A 19167-nucleotide genomic window follows, 5' to 3' on the forward strand; every position below is an offset into this window, starting at 1 on the left:
TAGTCTTATGAATGAGAAAGTTCACGTGAGTTATCAGTGTCTTCTTCCCATGCAGGAAATACAAACAGTTCAACATCATTAACTTCCTCATAGTTAGTCCACCCAACTCTATGGTTCGTCTGAGTCTTGTACCTGAAGATCGAACTTTCTGTTCAGCTCTGGTTGTTTCATTAGGAAAGTTTGAAAGTCCCCTGTTTCATTGAAAGTCCATCTTTTCCCCTTAAAGAGGAAATTCAGTTTTGCTGGGCAGTTGATTATCGGTTGTAAATCAAGATCTTTTGCCTTCCAGAGTATCATATTCCAATTCCTAATAGCCCTTAATGTAGATGCTGCCAGTTCCGGTGTAATCCTGGTAATAGAACCACAGCAGTTGAATTGTTTGTTTCTGGCAGTTTTTAGTATTTTCTCTTTGACTTGGGAGTTTTGGAATTTGACTATAATATTTCTGGAAGTTTTTGTTTTGGGATCTCTTTCAGGAGGTGATTGATGAATTCCCTCAACTTCTATTTTACCCTCTGCTTCTAGGATCTCAGGGCAATTTTGCTGTACTATTTCTTGAAAAATAAAGTCTAGGCTCTTTTCCTGGTTGTGACTTTCAGATAGCCCAATACTTTTAAAATTTCCTCTTCTGGATCTGTTTTCAAGGTCAGTTGTTTTTCCAATGAGACATTTCACATTTTCTTCTAATTTTGGGATTTTTTTGGTGGTGGTGGGGAATAGTTTTATTTCTTCCTGATTTCTTGCAAAATCATCAGCTTCCTTTAGTACCATTCTTCATTTGAAAGAATTATTTTCTTCAGAGAACTTTTTTTATCTCCTTTTCCAGCTGGCCAATTCTGCTTTATAAGGCATCTTCTCCTCATTTGCCTTTTGTGTTGCTTTTCCACTTGACCCAAACTGGTTTCTAACATATTATTTTCTTCAGTATTTTTTGTGTTTCTTTCACCAAGCTGCTGATTTGATTTTCATGATTTATCTGCATCACTCTCATTTCTCCTCCCAATTTTTCCTCTACCTCCCTTAATTGCTTTTCAAAGTCTTTTTTGAATTCATACATAACCTGAGCCCATTTTTTATTTCTTTTGGAGGTTTTGGATGCAAAAACTTTGAATTTGCCATCTCCTGAATCTTCCATGGGACCAAAGTAATTTTCTATATTCAGATTCTTCTTTTTCTCTTGTTTTCTCATTTCCTCAGCCTATGACTGATTTACCACAGTTCTAAGGTTTTGGGGGGATTTTTGGACAACCCATAGCACAGGGACATTAACTCCTCCAAGGTCTTATGAGAGGCTTTGACTGCTCTCTTGCCTGTGCTTTGGGATGTGGATGATCACAGGCCCTCTCCTCTGCCCTGGAGCTGTGAGGAGAGTCTTTGCTTGGCTATCATAGCATGGAAGCCCAAACTGCAATGTGGATCTGAGTGTGGGCAAACAGCTGAGTCCTGCCCCAGGGAGAGCAGAAAGACCTCTGCAGTCTCCCCTTACTCCTTTATCATCTGTGGGCTGTGCTCTGGAGGTGCAGGCTGGCTTCCTCCATTCCCACTGCAGGTTCTCATTGCAGGGATGCTTTGAGGCCAGTCACTCCACACTCACTCTGGTGTGACAGAGTTCTCTCACCACCCCTTCAAGTTGTTTCTTCTGATCCCTGGGCCAGGAGGTCTGGAAACTGCTCCTTCTGCCATGGACCCAGGCGTCCCCAGGAATCTAGGCACCGGACCTGGCTGCGCTATGACTGAGGCTGCACTCACAGTGGCTTTTTCTCACCCCCAGTCCCAGTGAATCAGACCTTTCCTGTGGAATTTCTAAGTTGTCTTGGACTGAGAAATTGTATTACTCACTCTTTCTGTGGGTTCTGCCCCCTCTAAATTTTGGCTAGACTCATAATTTGATAGCTTTTAGAATTTTTGGGGAATAAGTTTCTGGGAATTCCTGCCTTCACACTACCATCTTGGTCCTGCCCCCTTCCATATTTTAATACATGACTTCTTTTTTTAAAAATTTGAATATTTTATTTTTTTTTGTTTTTCCAAATACATGCAATGGTAGTTTTTCACCAATCATTTTCAGCAAGGTCTTGAGTTTTACATTTTTCTCTCTCTCCCTCTCTTCCCCCCCCACCTCCTGACAGAAAGCAATCTAATATAGGTTTTACATGTATAACCATGCTAAACACAGGTCTATATTAATCATATTGTAAAAGAAGAATCATATTCAAGTGGAAGAAAAAAACATTAGAGATCTAAAAATGACATGATATAATAAGACAACTTAAAAATTGTAAGTTTTAGTTTGCATTTCAATTCCATAGTTCCTTCTCTAGATATGGATGGTATTTTCAATCACACGTCTTTTAGAATTGAATATATGACTTCTTTAAGTAAAATAGAATGGCTTCAAGCAGTCTATAGAATCCATATTATTATTGTTATAATAGATTCTAAAAGCTGGAAATGTTTGGATCCATTTAATACAGACTTTGTTTATGCACTGAGGATTTTCTAGAAACAAAAGAGAAGCACTGAAAATTTTTGAGAGTAGGGGAGCAATAAATTTCTTTGTTTAATTTTCTCATTTTATAGAAAACGAAACAAATTCCTTGAGGGTACATGGTTGATTATTGACTACTAGTAGTGACTAGAACAAAGTCCCAAATCAATGTTCTCTTTCCTTTAAGCTGTGCTGCCTATCAATAAATTGTTGAGAGAAAAAAGAAAAACCCATCAACAAAGACAAAGTAATCCAACAAACCACAAAATCAAAAAGCAATATAGGCATTGTTTAAATGTCAGTTCACACAAAAAGGTATGGAGCAGAAAGAACATGATATTTATTTCCAGGCTCAAGATCTGTGGGTTTAAGTAAGTCATTTAAAATCTTTGGGTTTCCACTGCTTCATTTGCAATGGTATGGTCTGAGGCAGTGGAAAGTGTGCTGCATTGGAAATTAGGTTTTGAATGTGTTTGGGTTTGAATGTGATACTGTACCTTATTCTTTGTGTCACATTGGGCAAATCATCTACCTTCCCTGGATTTTAGTTCCTTTATTTGTAAAAATGAGGTGGCTGGGTTTGATGACATCTTGTGTGTCTCTTCTGACTGATCCTGAATTGCCTAAATCAAAGTAATTTATTGAAGACCCTTCTGGTTCTTTGATTCTCCCACCATCCACTCTCATCATATAGTGGAAAACTGCTTGACTTTAACCCTACTGCAGCTTAAAACTCCCTACCCCAAGGAATTCACCAGCCTCAACTTCCCTAGAAGGAAAGATACTGGGTACAACCATATCTGACTTATCAAGCATTTATTAATTGATGCTGTTTTACTAGGTAATGTGTTATGAGCAAAGATATACAAGAACAAAAATGAAAAATTCCTTCCCTTAAAGAGTTTATATTATAATGTATATTGGGGAGGGAGGAACTGAACAAAATTGTCCTGGAAAATATATACAAAATTAATAATACTCAAATATGGTGAGGGTGGAGGAAAAGGCATTAGTACTGGAAGGGGAATCAGGATAGATATCTTGTAGGAACTGTCATTGGAAGATGAACTTTGAAAAAAGTTAGGATTCTACAAGGTGTGGGGGGGAGGGTGAGCTTTCTAGGTATGAGGGACAGTTCATGCAGAGAGATGTATACATGGATAGATGGCAATCAGGCCAATTTGACCTGAATGCAAAATACAGGAAAAATAATAATTTTCAATAAGCCTGTAAAGGCAAGCAGGGGTCATATTATTAGGCACTTTATAAGCTAAGGAGAAGAATTTATCTTATTCTAAGATGAGAGAGTCATTGAACATTTGAAGCACGGATATCAATTATTGCTGTTATTGTTCAGTCTTGTTTGACTCTTCATGACCCCATTTGGGGTTTTCTTGGCAAAGATACAGAAGTGGTTTGCCATTTCCTTTTCCAGTTCATTTTGCAGATCAGAAACCAAGTCAGACAGGATTAAGTGACTTGCCCAGGGTCACCCAACTAGGAAGTGTCTGAGCAGATTTGAACTCAGGATGATAAGTCTTCTAGACACCAGGCCCTGCACTCTATCTACTGTACCACTGTACCATCTAGTTGCTCAGAATTAGAAGGCCATATAAATACTCCAGTCAAGAAGTGATGAGGAATTAAAATAGAACAATGATCAAATGACTGGTGAAAATGGACACATGCCAGAGTTATTGTAGTAATAGAACTGGCAATTTTGGTAGATAGTGAGCAATGAGGAAGAGGTAGAAGTCAAGCATGAATCCTAGGCTATGAAACTTGGTATTGGAATGATGGTGATACTCTTAATAACAATAAGAAATTTAGGAAGGGAGAAAGTTTTGGGAGAAAGATGAGTTATTTTGATCATGCTAAGTTTGAGGCTCTTTCATGTATCCAGTTGGAGATGTTTTGTACTCAGTTGACTTCTTAGGACTATAGCTTAGGAGAAAAGCTTGGAACTTGATTCCCAGACCTATTTTGGTTCAAGCCCCAACCCACATTTTACCCAAACCACCTTTCCTTGGAGCCATTTGGATGCTATGCTGGATTTTTAATGTTATGAAAAATGGGGATTCATTCCACTGCCAGAGAATGTAACTTAATTGGGAAAATAAGTTCAGAATCAGGTTGTAGGTTGCATCTCCATCAAGATTCATCTCTGTTAGGATAGTAATACTGCATAATTTCTTTTTATCCCCTATTAATGATTATATGTAATATAGTAAACTAGGGAAGATTTGCACAGATATTCTGAGTTGGCCAAAAATATAAACTTGAAGGTACTTTTAAAACTATTTTATTTAGCGATTGTTTGTTTGTATCATAGTTTTAGAATGAAAGAGATTGTGAAGGTCATCTACTTCTGCTCTCTCATTTATACAAAAAAGAGGAAACAGGTCCAGGGAGAAGGATCTTACTTTTAGTCACAGAAGTGGTAGCAAATGGCAGAGCTAAGATTCAAACCCAAGACTTTTGTCTCCTGAATCAGTATTCTTTTTATTGTGTGCCTTCAATTTTAAGACTTTCACTTGGCTATAATTTCATTTTAATGAAAACCTACTGCTAACCTTGAATTGAGGCACATAGCTTTGTATAAAGTTTCCTAGGATGAGAGAGACATTGGAGGCTTAGATCTTAGCCTCAGCTCTTCCATGGTCACATTCAACAGGAGAGCCAAATGGACAAATCACTTCCTATCCCCATCAATTAATTTTCTCAACTTTGAGGAAAGGATAATATTCAATTTTCCCTTTTGCAAGAAGCTTTCCCTAAGCTCCTTAATCTTAATATATTTCCTCTGACATTACCCTTAATTAATCCTGCATGTATCTTGTTTGTACATAGATGTTTGCATTTTGTTTATCTCATTAGCCTCTGAGCTCCTGGAGGGTTGGTTATGTTTTGTTTTTGTTTTGCCTTTTGTTTGGTATTACTAGCATGTAGAAGGCACTTAATGAATGCTAATTGACTGTTAACTTATTCTTTACCTACCTTATAAAGACATGAGATTATGATATATGAATGTCCTTTGTAATAAAAATTTCATCAAATCATAAATATTGTTATTGTAATTATATAATTAATGATAAATTTAGGGTCTTTTAGTTTCAAGATAAACAAAAATAGAATTAGTTCTTTGTTTCCCTATCAGCCATGAGAAGTCATTAGGCAGATAAATTAGAGAATGTCTATAAATTCCTTGAAGCAGCCTAACATTTCTAAGAACAATATCATGTTAGAGTTCTAATAAGAATTTTGATAAAATGAGCTGGTCTGAAGTAAAAGTTCATGGATATAAATTCTCAAGAACCAGTATGATAGATCTCAAGAATTTGTTGAATGAAACCAGGGCATACTTTCTTAGATGTTAAAGATCAATTTTCCCTTTTGAGAAGGAGAATCCCAGAAAGAGGCCATGGTATCTATAATCCAATCTGTAAACAGAAATCTCCTTTATGTAATATTCAAATAGTATTGCAGTTATCATTCATATGGACCACTTGGGTGACAACCTTTCTGGGCTTCAGTCATCTAAAGCCAAAGGATCATTTGACTTGGTATAATCAGGTTATTATCAGTTTTTTTAGGTTTCTGCAAGGCAAATGGGGTTAAGTGGCTTGCCCAAGGCCACACAGCTAGGTTATTATTAAGTGTCTGAGGTCAGATTTAAACTCAGGTCCTCCTGACTCCAGGGCCAGTGCTCTATCCACTAAGCTACCCCGCTGCCCCATTATTATCAGTTTTAAAACCCACTGAAACAAAACACTGCCAAGGGAGGGATGCTTTGAAGCCAATTCTCAAGTCATCTGAAATTATCTGCTTATGAACAGCTTTGTAATTTGGGGCATGATAGCATTGTGTTTGTCCTTTGAGGGCAGCTAGATGAGGTAGTGGATAGGCCTTGGGGAAGATGGAAGTTTGAATCCAGCCTTGGACATTTACTAGCTGTGTGACCTTGGGCAAGTCACTTAACCCTGACTGGCTCTTATACAGAGTCATCTCCAGTCATCTTGATTCCTATCTGGTCAGATGATTGGACCCAGATGATTCTGGAGGAGAAAGTGGACTGGTGACTCAGCACAGCACTCCCTCATGCAAATCCAATTCATTTACTTGCCAGGGCATCACCTCCCTGATATCACAATCTTCTTCAAGAATGAAGGACAACCACTAATCAATTAATTAATTAATTGTCCTTTATTTTTGAAGAGGACTATGGCATCAGAAAAGTGATGTTATGACTTGCAAGTGAATTGGATTTAAGTGAGGTTAGGTTGTGCAAAGTCACCACCCTTATGGGTGCTTTTCTTCTGTCTTTGTATGTATGGATTCAGGGCAAAGAAATAGATCAGGATGACTGCAAATAGTCTAGGAGGCAGTGGAAGACCTTAGTCTTTTTAAGCTAAGGTTTTTCCCAGTTTTTAGTTTGACCAAGGCAATGCCCCTTCAGTGATAAAAGCCAGGTGAGAAATGAGGCAAAGAATGGCTTCTTTTACCTAATTAAAAAAAAACAACAACTCCAAAACAAAAACAAAAACCAAACAAACAAATCAATATGGAAGGAAAGGTTCTCAGATCTGAGGTTTTGACCAAAATAGAAATAATTGTTATTTATACTCATACTGAGCCATCAGAAACAATGACTAAGTGAAGCTTGGGGTTAAGCCTATTATTGGTCAATCAGTGAGAGCCAGAGTGATTTGGGTTTAAGGCATGATTCCCCTTAAAAGAAATCTAACCCTAGACCCCAAAATATCTATAGCATTGTGCCTAATTTTTGGAAGAGGGTGTGATGAATTTCCTTTTCTTGCTGTGAATCACAGTTTCCTGTACTTTTCATAAAGATATTATGTATGAATTGTGAATAAATTGCTATAATGGTCCCTTGGGTTCTTTCAGATTATACCCCTCATGTCATTTCCATTTAATCTTTTCCAAGTGGAGGCTGTAGAGAATGGTACAGGGTGTTCACCTAGTCACTTCTAAATTGTTCCTCCCGAACTAGAATTCATTGTATTATCATTTTAAGTCAAGAAAAACACCTGAAGCAATTACAAGTAATCCTCAACTTTTGTCAGTCTTCTTGATTTCTACCTCAGAGATAAAGTCATTAGAAACAAGATTAATTATTAGGTTGTTAATTTCCATGGAAGAAGGAAGTCTGGTTCACTCATTAGAGAGGTTCGTTTGTGTGTGTGTGTGTGTGTGTGTGTGTGTGTGTGTGTGTGTGTGTATTTAATCATCAATCTACATTGAGGATGTCTTCATAAACATTTTAGAGGAACAAGAAAGAATTTACCTTTCAAATCTATGGTTATAGGAAGAGCTTATGTTGCACAACGTAACTAAAATTTGAAGGGAAATAGGTAAAGGGGGAAAAGTCTTTTTAGTAAGTTTCTTTTATAAGGATCTCATTTCTAAGACACATAAGGAACTGATTCAAACCTATAAGAATAAGAGTCATTCCCTAATTGAAAAGTAGTTAAAGGATTGAACAGGTACTTTTCAGAAGAAATCTTAGCTTTAAATACCCATTTGAAAAAAATGTTTCAAATCACTATCAATTAGACAAATATAAAAAATTAAAGTCAGTTAAAGTTTCCAGTGTCTAAATTTAATGTCTTTACTCCTGTATTCTGATCAAAAATTGTTTTCTCACCTTCTAATGAGGATTTATAGGTCTGAATGTTAATCTCTTACCTCCCCAAGGTCTAGGTCTGTATAGCTATAAATCTGAAAGCTATTTCATGCAACCTGTTTCCCCAGATTTCACATGTAAACTTTCAAGTTTAGCTTTCACAGTTGTATAGACAATCAGCTATAAAGATCATTCTGAGGAAGCAGGAACTAGTTTAGTTATCCCAGAATAGGAGACAATAGTTTTCTGTCTAAGCAAATCTTTATCAATTTTCTTACAGTAGAACTTGTGAACAGGTTAAAGAAATTATATGTCAAACTAGTGACACCTTTATGGACTAATGTGTAACCTGATTGGTTGGCTGCTAAAATTTTATGTCTCTTTATCCTTTCTGTATAAATATGCCCACAAAACTTTGTATCAGGTATGATATCTTTAAAAATTATCATCTACTGTATAGAGTTCAGTAAATTCCTAGAGAATAAAACTTCATGGATAAACTAACTTTCTGTTATTTCATTTTTAGCCTAAGAAAATTATGGTATATAATAGTTCACACTAGATTAACAAAGTTGATTAAAAAGGACCTGCGGAAGACCTACAGGAAAACAAGTATATTGACCCACAATCAGTGGAGCTGAGAACTGGTCTAGTCATTCTGAATGGCAATTTGGTAACTTTATTTAAAAAAGCTACAAAACCGTGCATACCCTTTGACCCAGTTACCATTACTTGGTCATGCTCTAAGAGAACAAAGACAGAAGAAAAGCACTCATATGTACAGAAAAAATATATATATATATATATATATATGTATAACAGCTATTCATAGTAGTAAAGAACAGGAAACAAAGAAAGTATTCATCAGTTGCAAAATGGCTAAATAAATTATGGTATGTAAATGTAATAAAATATTCTTGTGTCATAAGGCATGAGAAAGGGGATGGTTTCAAAGAAATACCTGAGATGACTTATATGAACTGGTACAGAGAGAAGTGAGAAATAGTTACAACAGTATAAAAATGAACAGCTCTGAAAATTGTCAATACAATCCGAGCAATGACCAACTGTGATTCCAAAAGAACAATGATAAAACATGCTGTATAGATTCTCACCCCTCACAGAGTTAGTGGATTCAGGGAATAGCATATGACATTTTTTTGGATACATCTAATATGGGAATTTGTTTTGCTAGATTGCATATTTGTTATAAGAATCCCCTCTCCCCAATGATAGAAAAAAGGGAAAGAAAATTTAATTTTTAAAATTTAATCAAATATTATAAGAAGAGATCTTTGAAAACTCTGGAGAGAGAAAAAGCAAAAAGATTATTTATGGGTAACCTTAGATTTCATTATTGGAGATGTGAATTCATTTATTTGAGACAAGGTCTTGTTATACCAAGCTAGAGGTAATTAAAGGCCATAAAATAAAATCAAGAAAAATATAATTTGTGAATATAATAAGAAAAGGAAAGCATGATCTGTTCTTTTGACTTAGAGGGCTAAAGATGCTTTAATAAATTAAATAGCAACAGTCTTCAAAGGGAGATTTGGATGAATAATTATGATGGTCTAGACAGAAAATTACTTAGAATAGGTAATAGACAGTAGTTTCTGAATTAAGTTTAACTCCTCTTCACATATGGAAATCCTCTTTTTTAAGAAAAAAAGAGATGAGTTTTGTCAGTTCCCAAGGAACTTATGGGTTTAAGACATGATTTTATTAAACCTAGATGTAGTCTAGATATCTCTGCACAATATACTGTTTTCCCAATTGTGTGAATATTGCTTGAGCTGAACAAAGAAACAACCATTATCTTTAACCACTCTGCTTTCCCTTCCATTGTCAAGTACTTACATCTTTTATAGAGTTTTAATATGGATATTATCATCCACTATCAATTTTGGCTTCAAGGCTCATTAATGGTACTATAGGCTTAGCTAAACAAATGCTATTGAATCTGTTCCTGGAGCAGAGTATCCAATCTTGCTGCTGCTTAGTGGGACAGGTCTTTATTCAGTTTCTTTTCTCCATGCACTGATACTACCTTGCACAATATTTCATCATATAAATCATTAATTCATTTATTTGGTCTCTAAATACTTCATCTGCCCTGAGTCGACCTTTCCAAGAAATTCACTTTTGCTACAATGGCGTGATCATAATCAAGAGGGCAAATAACCAGGAGACTTATTTCAGGGGGCATTCAGCCACTTCGGACTCTAGTTACTCTAGTATGGATCAATTCAATTCAATTTGATTGAACAAATATTTACAAAAGGTCTTATAGAAGTAGCATAGTTTGGTGACCTTGGAGTCAGAAGACAAGTTTAAATCTTGCCTCTGAGGCTTTCAGTTTGAGGAAAGGTTTCTTTGCTTGTTTTGTTTTGGTCATTTTACTAGGGTTAGAGAATCCTGGAAATGTTTAAGGAAATAGGGAAAGATCCAGTGGTAGAGGGGGAAAAGAGATGAAAAATTAATAAAAAGAGATTGATCAAGAGTCAAGTTCTAATAGGGGAATAGGATTAGAAAGAATGATTTAAGGGTTCAAGAAAATTTTTTTTACCAATTCTCAGTTTTCTTTTTCTGGAATTAACATTATGAGTGACTGGGAAGCATAGGCCTCTGTCTTAAACCCTCTTTTCTTTTTCCTTCTATACTTTCTTGGTGGTTTCTTTAAGCTTCCATGAGATTAATGATTATCTCTATGCAAATAACTTCCATTATATGTTTTCCCATTATCTCTCTCCTAAACTTGAACCCCCAGTTATTAGCTGTTTGCTGAATATTTTTAGCCTGGTGATCCAAAGGCATCTAAAACTCAACATGTCCAAAGTGGAACTATTTATCCTCCCCAAACTCCAAACCTATCCCACTTCTTAGATTTTCTATTTCATTTGAAGGTACCATCATCCTTTTGATCATTTAAGTTTGACACCTAGGCATCACCCTTGCATTTTTCCTCACCATCTGCCTCCTTTTCTAAGTAGTTTTCATGTTTTACTAATTCATCTATAACATTTAAGATATCTGTGGACTTCTCACACGGTCATCACTTAGTTTAAGCTTTTTTTACCTCTCACCTAGACTATAATGCCTTCTAGTTGGTCTTCTGGTCTCTAGGGTCTCCCCTGTCCAATTATCCTCCACATAGATATTTCTAAAGTATAGGATTAAGCAGTTCATTTTCTCTGTGTAGTATCTCTGAGATATTTGTATTGATGGACCCAAATAAATGCCCAACTATATATCATAATCTGGTCAGTAGGCATGTTGTATCATTTTAAGTTTTCCAGGGTAAATCATTAGACCAAACTCTGAAGCTGGACCATGAGCTTCATTTAAGAGGTTCTGCAATGTTCTAGGGATTGAAGGCAGTCAGCACAATGCCATCTGCAAATGAGAGGATCTGAAGGATCCCATACTTGGTGTGAATTCATTCTTCCTTTTGAATTCTCTGAACTTATAATTAAATTATTAGAATTACTAGAATTGTTTCTATCCCTACTAAGATCTTCCCTCTATCCTTATTATGTGCACATTCGATTCTATCTCCAAGTCTTCTGGATCCAGGTCCAGTTCTCTATTCATAACATCATATTACATTTCAACAGGATAAGGTGGCATTCTTTTGCCATGAACCTTGTTACAAAATGTATTTTCTCTCCTCTTCACAGCCAATTCCTTTCAGCAGCGACTGACTAGGCATAGATCACTTCACTTTGGAGTTTAGTTCTGTTTTGTTCTGCATTGCATAGTTAACCAAATGAATCTTAATAAAAGACTTCCCTTTCCCCATCTTCCTTGTAGTCTAAAGTAACTACAAATAAATTATTTCTAATTTTTCAATCATCCTGATTATTTTTTCTATCTTCTTTTCCTTCATCAGAGTGATGCTTTTAGAAAATAAGTGCTGGTTATGATTAAAAAAAATACCTTAAGAAGTGTCAGATTGACAGCCTTTCCTCATCACTTCCCCCCAGTTTAGTCCACCCCCAACTTTGTAAGGCTTACATTTTATTTAATTTCAGAACACACACACTACACTTTAAGAACCAATACCTTTTAAATAAATACTAGAATGAGGCAAACACAGTTTATTACTCCACACGGTCCCAGAAATTCTCTCAGATCCAAATAATGCCTTCTTCCAATTGCTATTTTTTTCCTCACTGCCACCTCCAAATTTCCATAGATGAGGATACTGAGAGTCCATAAGGAAAGTGTATTATACAGTGTCACTCAGTTAATGTCTGATGTAGAATTTAACTTGGATCTTCCAAATTCTAAGGCCAATGCTCTACTGTATCAATCTATTGTGGTGATGAGAGGGCAAGGGCTATAGAGGGTGTGAGGTGGGACAGAAGGGAAAGAGGGGATAAAAACTCTTCAGAATGGGGAAGAATCCCTTTATACTTTTTCATGGTTCTGAGTATCCAATGTTTCCCACTCTGGACTACTCAGTCTTAGGGGACGTAACTCTGACCATATGGTTGTTCAAAACCAGCTTTGTTGTTGTGCTTGTCATTTCAGTGGTATTTGACTATTTTTGATCCCATTTTGGGGGTTTTCTTGTCATGGATACTGGAATGATATTCCGTTTTCTTCTCTAGCTTATTTAAAGATGAGAAAACTGAGGCAAACAAGGTTAAATAACTTGCCTGGAGTCACATGGCTACTAAGTGTCTGAGGTCAGATTTGAACTCAGGAAGATGAGTCTTTCTGATTTCATGTTTAGCACTCTATTCCTAGCTGCCCCCCAAACCAACCCTGGCTGGTGACAAAGACCTGACTGGAATGTCTGGTATCAATGCTGCTCTCATACTGTGAACGCAGCTGTTCCAGGGGCCAGGCAATGCCAGTCTCAACAAAAGATCCCTTAAGATGATTTGGCATCATCTGGCACAACAGACATCTTGGCTCTGACTTGAAATAAAAAACACAAAGATAAACCTGCTTTCCAGAGCAGAAAGACCTCTTGAGGGATTGTGAGGATTGGCTTCAGTGCATTGCATGTGGCCTGCCAGTTGGTGATCTCCTGGGTAGTATGTTTCATCTGCACTCCTAATTAAAGCCCAAATTAAACCCAGTCATAACATCCACATGAAAAAAAACCCAACAAATAAAATAAAAACCCTGTAGGAAAGAGTTACCATAGACTATCTGCTTATAACAGGGGTCAGAATAAGTCTTTAAATCCAGGGAGTGATCCTTTTTCTATGTTTTGCTGTGTAAATTCCTGATAACAAAGCTAGCTGTTAATCAATACTAAGGACTGCTATACCATTATACCACTCTCTGCCATACATCCCAACTCATTTAAAGACATGAATAAAAAAAATCCAATCTTCCATTGAACATGGCTTAACTATGGAATTATCAACTCCCATGGGTAGGGAAATGATGACTTGAATCAGAAAATTTTTTGTTGATGAGCTGGATTTCCAGGGCAGATGAAATCTTGGTACTGTGAAGAGCAGTGTCTCAAAAATATTTTTGAATTTTGTGCTTTTCTTGGAAATTAGAGTCAGTATAGTAGAATGAAAAACCTGTCTAGACTTTTTGACAATATGACCCCGAGAAAGTAATTTAACCTCTTGGTGCGGTAGATTGAAAAGATGGTGCTGACAGGCATTAGTATAGAAGTTTCCTCATCTTATTATATACTCTGTCTCCTCATTTAATTCTTTTTTTCCCCTGACTTCCTTTCATGCCTGGAATACTGTCTCTCCACCTCTGCCTCTTAGTCTCCTTCAAGACTCAAGGGTTTGCCTTGTCTGAGGTCAGTGCCTTCCCTTTGAGATTATCTTCCATCTAATCTATATGGATCTGGTGTGTACAAAGATATTTATTTACATGTTTTTATTTCATTAGATTGTGAACTTCTTTGAGACAAGTGTCTCATGTCTTTCTTTGATTCTCCAGAGTTTAGCGCAGTTCCTAGCTCATAGAAAGCACATAAAAAAGCACATAAAAAAGAATAAATTCTTTTTTATTTATTGAATGAAATCACAGTTTGATTTGCTATTCTTATCTCATACTTTAGACACAGATAAGAGCTCAGGGCAGCCAGGTGGCACAGTGAACAGAACACTGGGCTTTTCCAGAACACTGGAAATTTCTTTCTACCTTCAGAAATTTCCTAGCTGTGTAACCCTGGGCAAGTCACTTTACCCTGTTTGCCTCAGTTTCTTCATCTATAAAATGAGCTGGAGAAGGAAGTGGCAATCATTCTACTATCCTTGAGAAAATCCTCTACCCCCTGCCTCAGAATGGGGTCAGACATGAGTGAAACAACTCAGCAATATCAAGAACTCAGTAGATTTTATGTCAGACATCTAAGAAAGTACATTCTGACATTTTAAAAAATGGGGGCAGCTAGGTGGCAGAATGGATAGAGCACCAGCCCTGGAGTCAGGCGGACCTGTGTTCAAATCTGTCCTCAGACATTAAATAATGACCTAAACTCCCTGTTACTTTTAAGCCAGTTTATTATTGTCTAGCCTCAGTTTCCTCACTAACAATATTGTTCCACCTTTCCAGGGTAATGTGGAAATTAGTTAAAATAATCATCATGGGACAAGGGCAAACCCAGAGAACCTTCTGCAGAAAACACATTTCCTCCCAACCCTGCAAACATGGATAACTGAATGAATGAAAAAAAAAATTCTTGAGTTTTTATTATATGACAAATACTGTGTTAAAGGTTGGGGATATAAATGTACAAGGAAGCCAGTATCTGTTTTCAAAAAGATTACATTCTAATGAGACAGTACATATAGAAGCGTGGATACCAAGAAGGATGCCTTAGTGTGAGACGCTGAACAATGGGAAAGTTCAGTGAGATGCCATTTAAAAAGGCAATGGTCATGTTCCAGTTCTCAGAGTAAACAATGAAAAAGAAGATAGAGATAGAAGGTGGGAAAAGATATACATGAGAATGAAGCAACAGGGTAAAAAAAAATACCATAGACTAAGATGTGGACATGTGATCCTAGGGAGGTCAGGACCTAGTGGCTTAGTTTCTCTCAGGCAGGGTCTCTGATGGTCTGATTCAGAAAGTAGAACAATAGCAGCATCAGTGATAGGATGGAAAATGAAGAGAAGGACTCCTTTCCTGACTTAGTATTTGATATCAAACTCTTCTCCTAGGTCTACCTTTCCTTGTTAACATTTCTGAACCTAAGGGGTCAAAACACCTGTGTAACTCTCAGGCCAATGGAACAGCATGACCAGATACCAGATATAAGCAGCTCAGAGTTACATGAACCATTCTCAAGACATCTGTTGGTCTTTCTTCCCCTACTCCCAGATAAATTTGCCCAGATACTTGAATTCCCAGTTGGGATTTTGCCAGTAGAACCTTTACTCTACCGAATATGATTCAACACATGAGCAAGTCTATATATATATCAGTGGCAGCATTGGGACTCAAATTCTCTGAAAAGTGTAGAACTTGTTTCTTATCTACTAGCACATAATAGGAGTGATTATTAAATTGTTATTATTATTATTTGCTGTTTTTAAACATGCCAAAGACTAAAGGTATATTGTGGCTGAATTTTACTTTATTAAATATCTTTACTATTCTAACTCTTCAACCTTTCCTCATTCAGTGGAGAGCAAGCAAATTCAGGTACCAAATGAAGGAGACCCAAAAGAAAGTGAACTACTTTTTGGCCATATGGAAGGTAGAGAGGAAAACTTTAAGGATTCAATTAATGGACAATAACTGAGGTTCTTGCCTTTATCCAAACTATGAATGGAAAAGTAGAAACACTGAGAACATACTTTGGCTCCCAAGTACCCCAATTCACCAATCTGAAACAATGACTCTGGAGGGTGCTGTGTCATGGAATTTGGAACGGAATTTGGAAACTGAACTGTATTTCAGTTACTCCTGGTAACAGTCCTACTAAGGCTAAAACAATGGAACTGCATTTTTCCTGGAATTAGATTTAAAAAAAAAACTTGGAAGGTGCAGAGTTCATTGAGAGATGTCCTATTATATGTTGTTTATTGCTTTTTACTGCACGTATGCAGAAAGTAAAAATGGGTTTCTCCATGATATAGAGAAATTTGGTTGTGCCAAAGACAGGAAGAAGTGTGGTTTGAGATAGGTTGGGGCTTGAAACCTATTTTTAATTGGGCATACAACACTTCTAACTCTTATTCTGTGGTCCATGAACATTTTTTATTAGTTTTTTTAAGGCAATGGGTTTAAGTGACTTACTTGCCCAAGGTCACACAGCTTAGGGCATTATTTAATGTCTGAGGACAGATTTGAACACAGGTCTGCCTGACTCCAGGGCCAGTGCTCTATCCATTCTGCCACCTAGCTGCCCCCATAAACATTTTTTAAAAGAAATATTTCAATATTTCAAAACAATTAATTTCTTTTGTAATTCCATATATTTTATTCTACACATTTAAACAATTCAAGGAGTCTATAGACATTGCCAGATTGCTAAAGGAGTCCATGACTCCCAAAATGTTAAGAATGCTTGCCTTAGAGCAGGGATGGGGAACCTTTTTTCTGCCAAGGGCCATTTAACTATGTAAACCATCATTTGAGAGTCAAACTTGGTCAAACATTTAATTAATTCACCCCTAAAAAGCACCTAGATTTATTGAATTTCAAGACCCACCTATAGTTGCCTTGGCAGCACCAGAGACTTATATGACCCATGGGCCTGATGTTTGCCATTCCTGCCTTACAGTAATACACAGTGAGACCATCTAGGAAAAGGTCAAGTTGGAAGTTGGAAGATCATCTATTCTCTGAAAATCAGAGAGCATTTGACAATTCTGAGCTACTTTCTCTAGAATGACTTGAAACATTTAGTTTCCAGCATAAATGCTGGATATCTCAGAATCTGATCTTTTATGGTAAATAGGATGAAATTAATTGCTAGTAACGCAAATTTTCTTAATTTAAAAGGACTAAGCTTTATTGAAAAACTGCTAAAAACATTTTGATATATTTTAGCCATGTATTTAGACAGATTAACACATGTTCTTCAAGAACAAAATGGGAAGGCAGTACATATCTAATTAGGATATTAGCCTTTCTACACAGTAGATATTCTTGCCTTTTTTTTCAGCTGCAGTGTTACTTTTATATAATATTAGCATTGAGACATATTTGAATGAATGCATAATTTGGGTTGATCAGCATCCATTTTTTACATTGGCCAGGCTTTCAATGTTCATATTTTGGAGGTATTTTCCCAAACAAGGCTAGATAGATGCATGAAAGATAGGCTTACCCTGGGGTCCGTTTCCAACTTCTGCTTATGGGGCAGACTTCGCCTTCTCTTAGTCTTGGCAAGGCCATTGTGGTAAAAGTGGTACAAGCCTCCTGTGAAGGGGAGCTGGAGAGAAGGAACAAGCAAGGGCATGATTAATCTCTTTTAAAAACCTATTGATAGCAAAATTAAAAGCTCTTGGAACCAGTTTGATATGGATATAAGTGATCTGGGGAAACTAAAGCAGCAGTCCCTGAATTGCTTGGCAAAATGAGCTACCTCTTGTCCTTCTAAACCTGGACTAAGGCCAATGTACTCACTACCTTGTAGTTTCTTTCACTGTACTGGTCCATGCATGAATACTCATCCTACCTCTCTTCGTCTACTCATACTGTTTTCTTTGTCATTCTCAGAATCATAGAATCTGAGAGTCGAAAGGAACTTTTCTGGTGATCAAATTCCATCCATACCCCCCAAAATTGCCATTCTAACATATCCAATACATGATCATCTGTCTCTGCATTGAAGCCCTTCATGGACCAAAAACTGTCCATCTCTTAGGGAAGTCTACCCCACTTCTGAATGGCTCTCATTTTTTGAAGTTTTTCTGATTATCCGATCTAAATTTGCCTCTTTGCAACTTCCACTCATAACTTTTGCTTCTACCCTCTGAGTACAAACAAAGAAAATTAAAACTTCTTTCATATGATAACCATTCAATACCTGAAGACAGTTAAAATATCCCCTTCTCCTGTCTTGGGTTTTCTTTTTCCTAAAAAAGCCAGTTCCTTCAACTAACCCTCATTCAAGATACTGAAATCTTGATTGCTCTTCTCTGGAATGCTCAAGTTTGCTAATGTCCTTCTTAAACCATGGTGCCTAGAAATAAACATAATACTTTATGATCTCATGAGAACACTATTTACAGTGGGGTTTTGCATTCTTCATATGAAATACTATTTGGTAGTATACATATGCTAGCTACTTATTAATATTAACTTTCCTATTTCTAGAAATTATATCTATCAATGTAGCCCATGATCATTCCAGCTTTTTTGACTTCCACATTATATTGCTTACATATCAAGCTTGCTATTCATTAATTATCCCTTTATATCTATTCAGAACTACTATCTAACCATGACTCTCTTATCATATTTAGGAAGTTGATTTTTTATAACCAAATTTCAAAATTTTACATTTATTTCTCTTAAATTTTATCTCATTAGATTCAGTGTCATTCTCTAGACTTTCATGATTCTTTTTGATTTTAATAATTGCAATAGGCTCAGTATCTGCCATAGTCCCCCTGTCACTCTACAACATGACTTAGGAAAAAGAGGCATAGTCAGGGCTTGATTGGCTTGGGTGTAGGATAAAGTTCAAGCTGTGCCTCTCCTGATGCAGCTTATTTGTGGTTTTGGTCTCTTAGGAGTATAAAAGCTTCCATCCACATGGAACTGGGATCTCTCTGACTTAGAAGATTCCAAGAGTTGCTATACCATTCCAGGTTGACCTGACATATTTCTGTATGTCTTTAAAAGCTAAGTGCCTGAATTCTTGTTGAACCCTTTTCCTATGTTAATGCTAGCTAAACCTTTTATTAACTATTTCCTGACCTGTAATTGCTGCATTTTATCCCAACATATAACCTGAAGAGAGCACCAACATAAAGTCTGGTTCTAATAGTTATCCATTATGTTAACTATCCCTCCCAACTTGGAGATGTTTGTACAATGGATGAACATACATTTTATCCAATTCATCCACAAAAATATTAAATA

At 36.6% G+C, this 19167-nt stretch overlaps 1 protein-coding gene across 1 annotated transcript in view; it reads right to left on the minus strand.

Annotated features, from left to right (window-relative positions):
* The window catches only part of PCSK2 (proprotein convertase subtilisin/kexin type 2), a 310977-nt gene that overhangs the window by 230807 nt on the left and 61003 nt on the right, over window positions 1-19167 (minus strand). Inside the window, exon 2 of the mRNA XM_074225780.1 lies at window positions 17405-17509. Coding sequence (XP_074081881.1) covers window positions 17405-17509 — 105 coding nt within the window. The remainder of the gene's footprint in view (window positions 1-17404; window positions 17510-19167) is intronic.

Source organism: Macrotis lagotis, chromosome 1, assembly GCF_037893015.1.
Source record: "Macrotis lagotis isolate mMagLag1 chromosome 1, bilby.v1.9.chrom.fasta, whole genome shotgun sequence".
In the NCBI taxonomy this organism is placed as follows: Eukaryota; Metazoa; Chordata; class Mammalia; order Peramelemorphia; family Peramelidae; genus Macrotis; species Macrotis lagotis.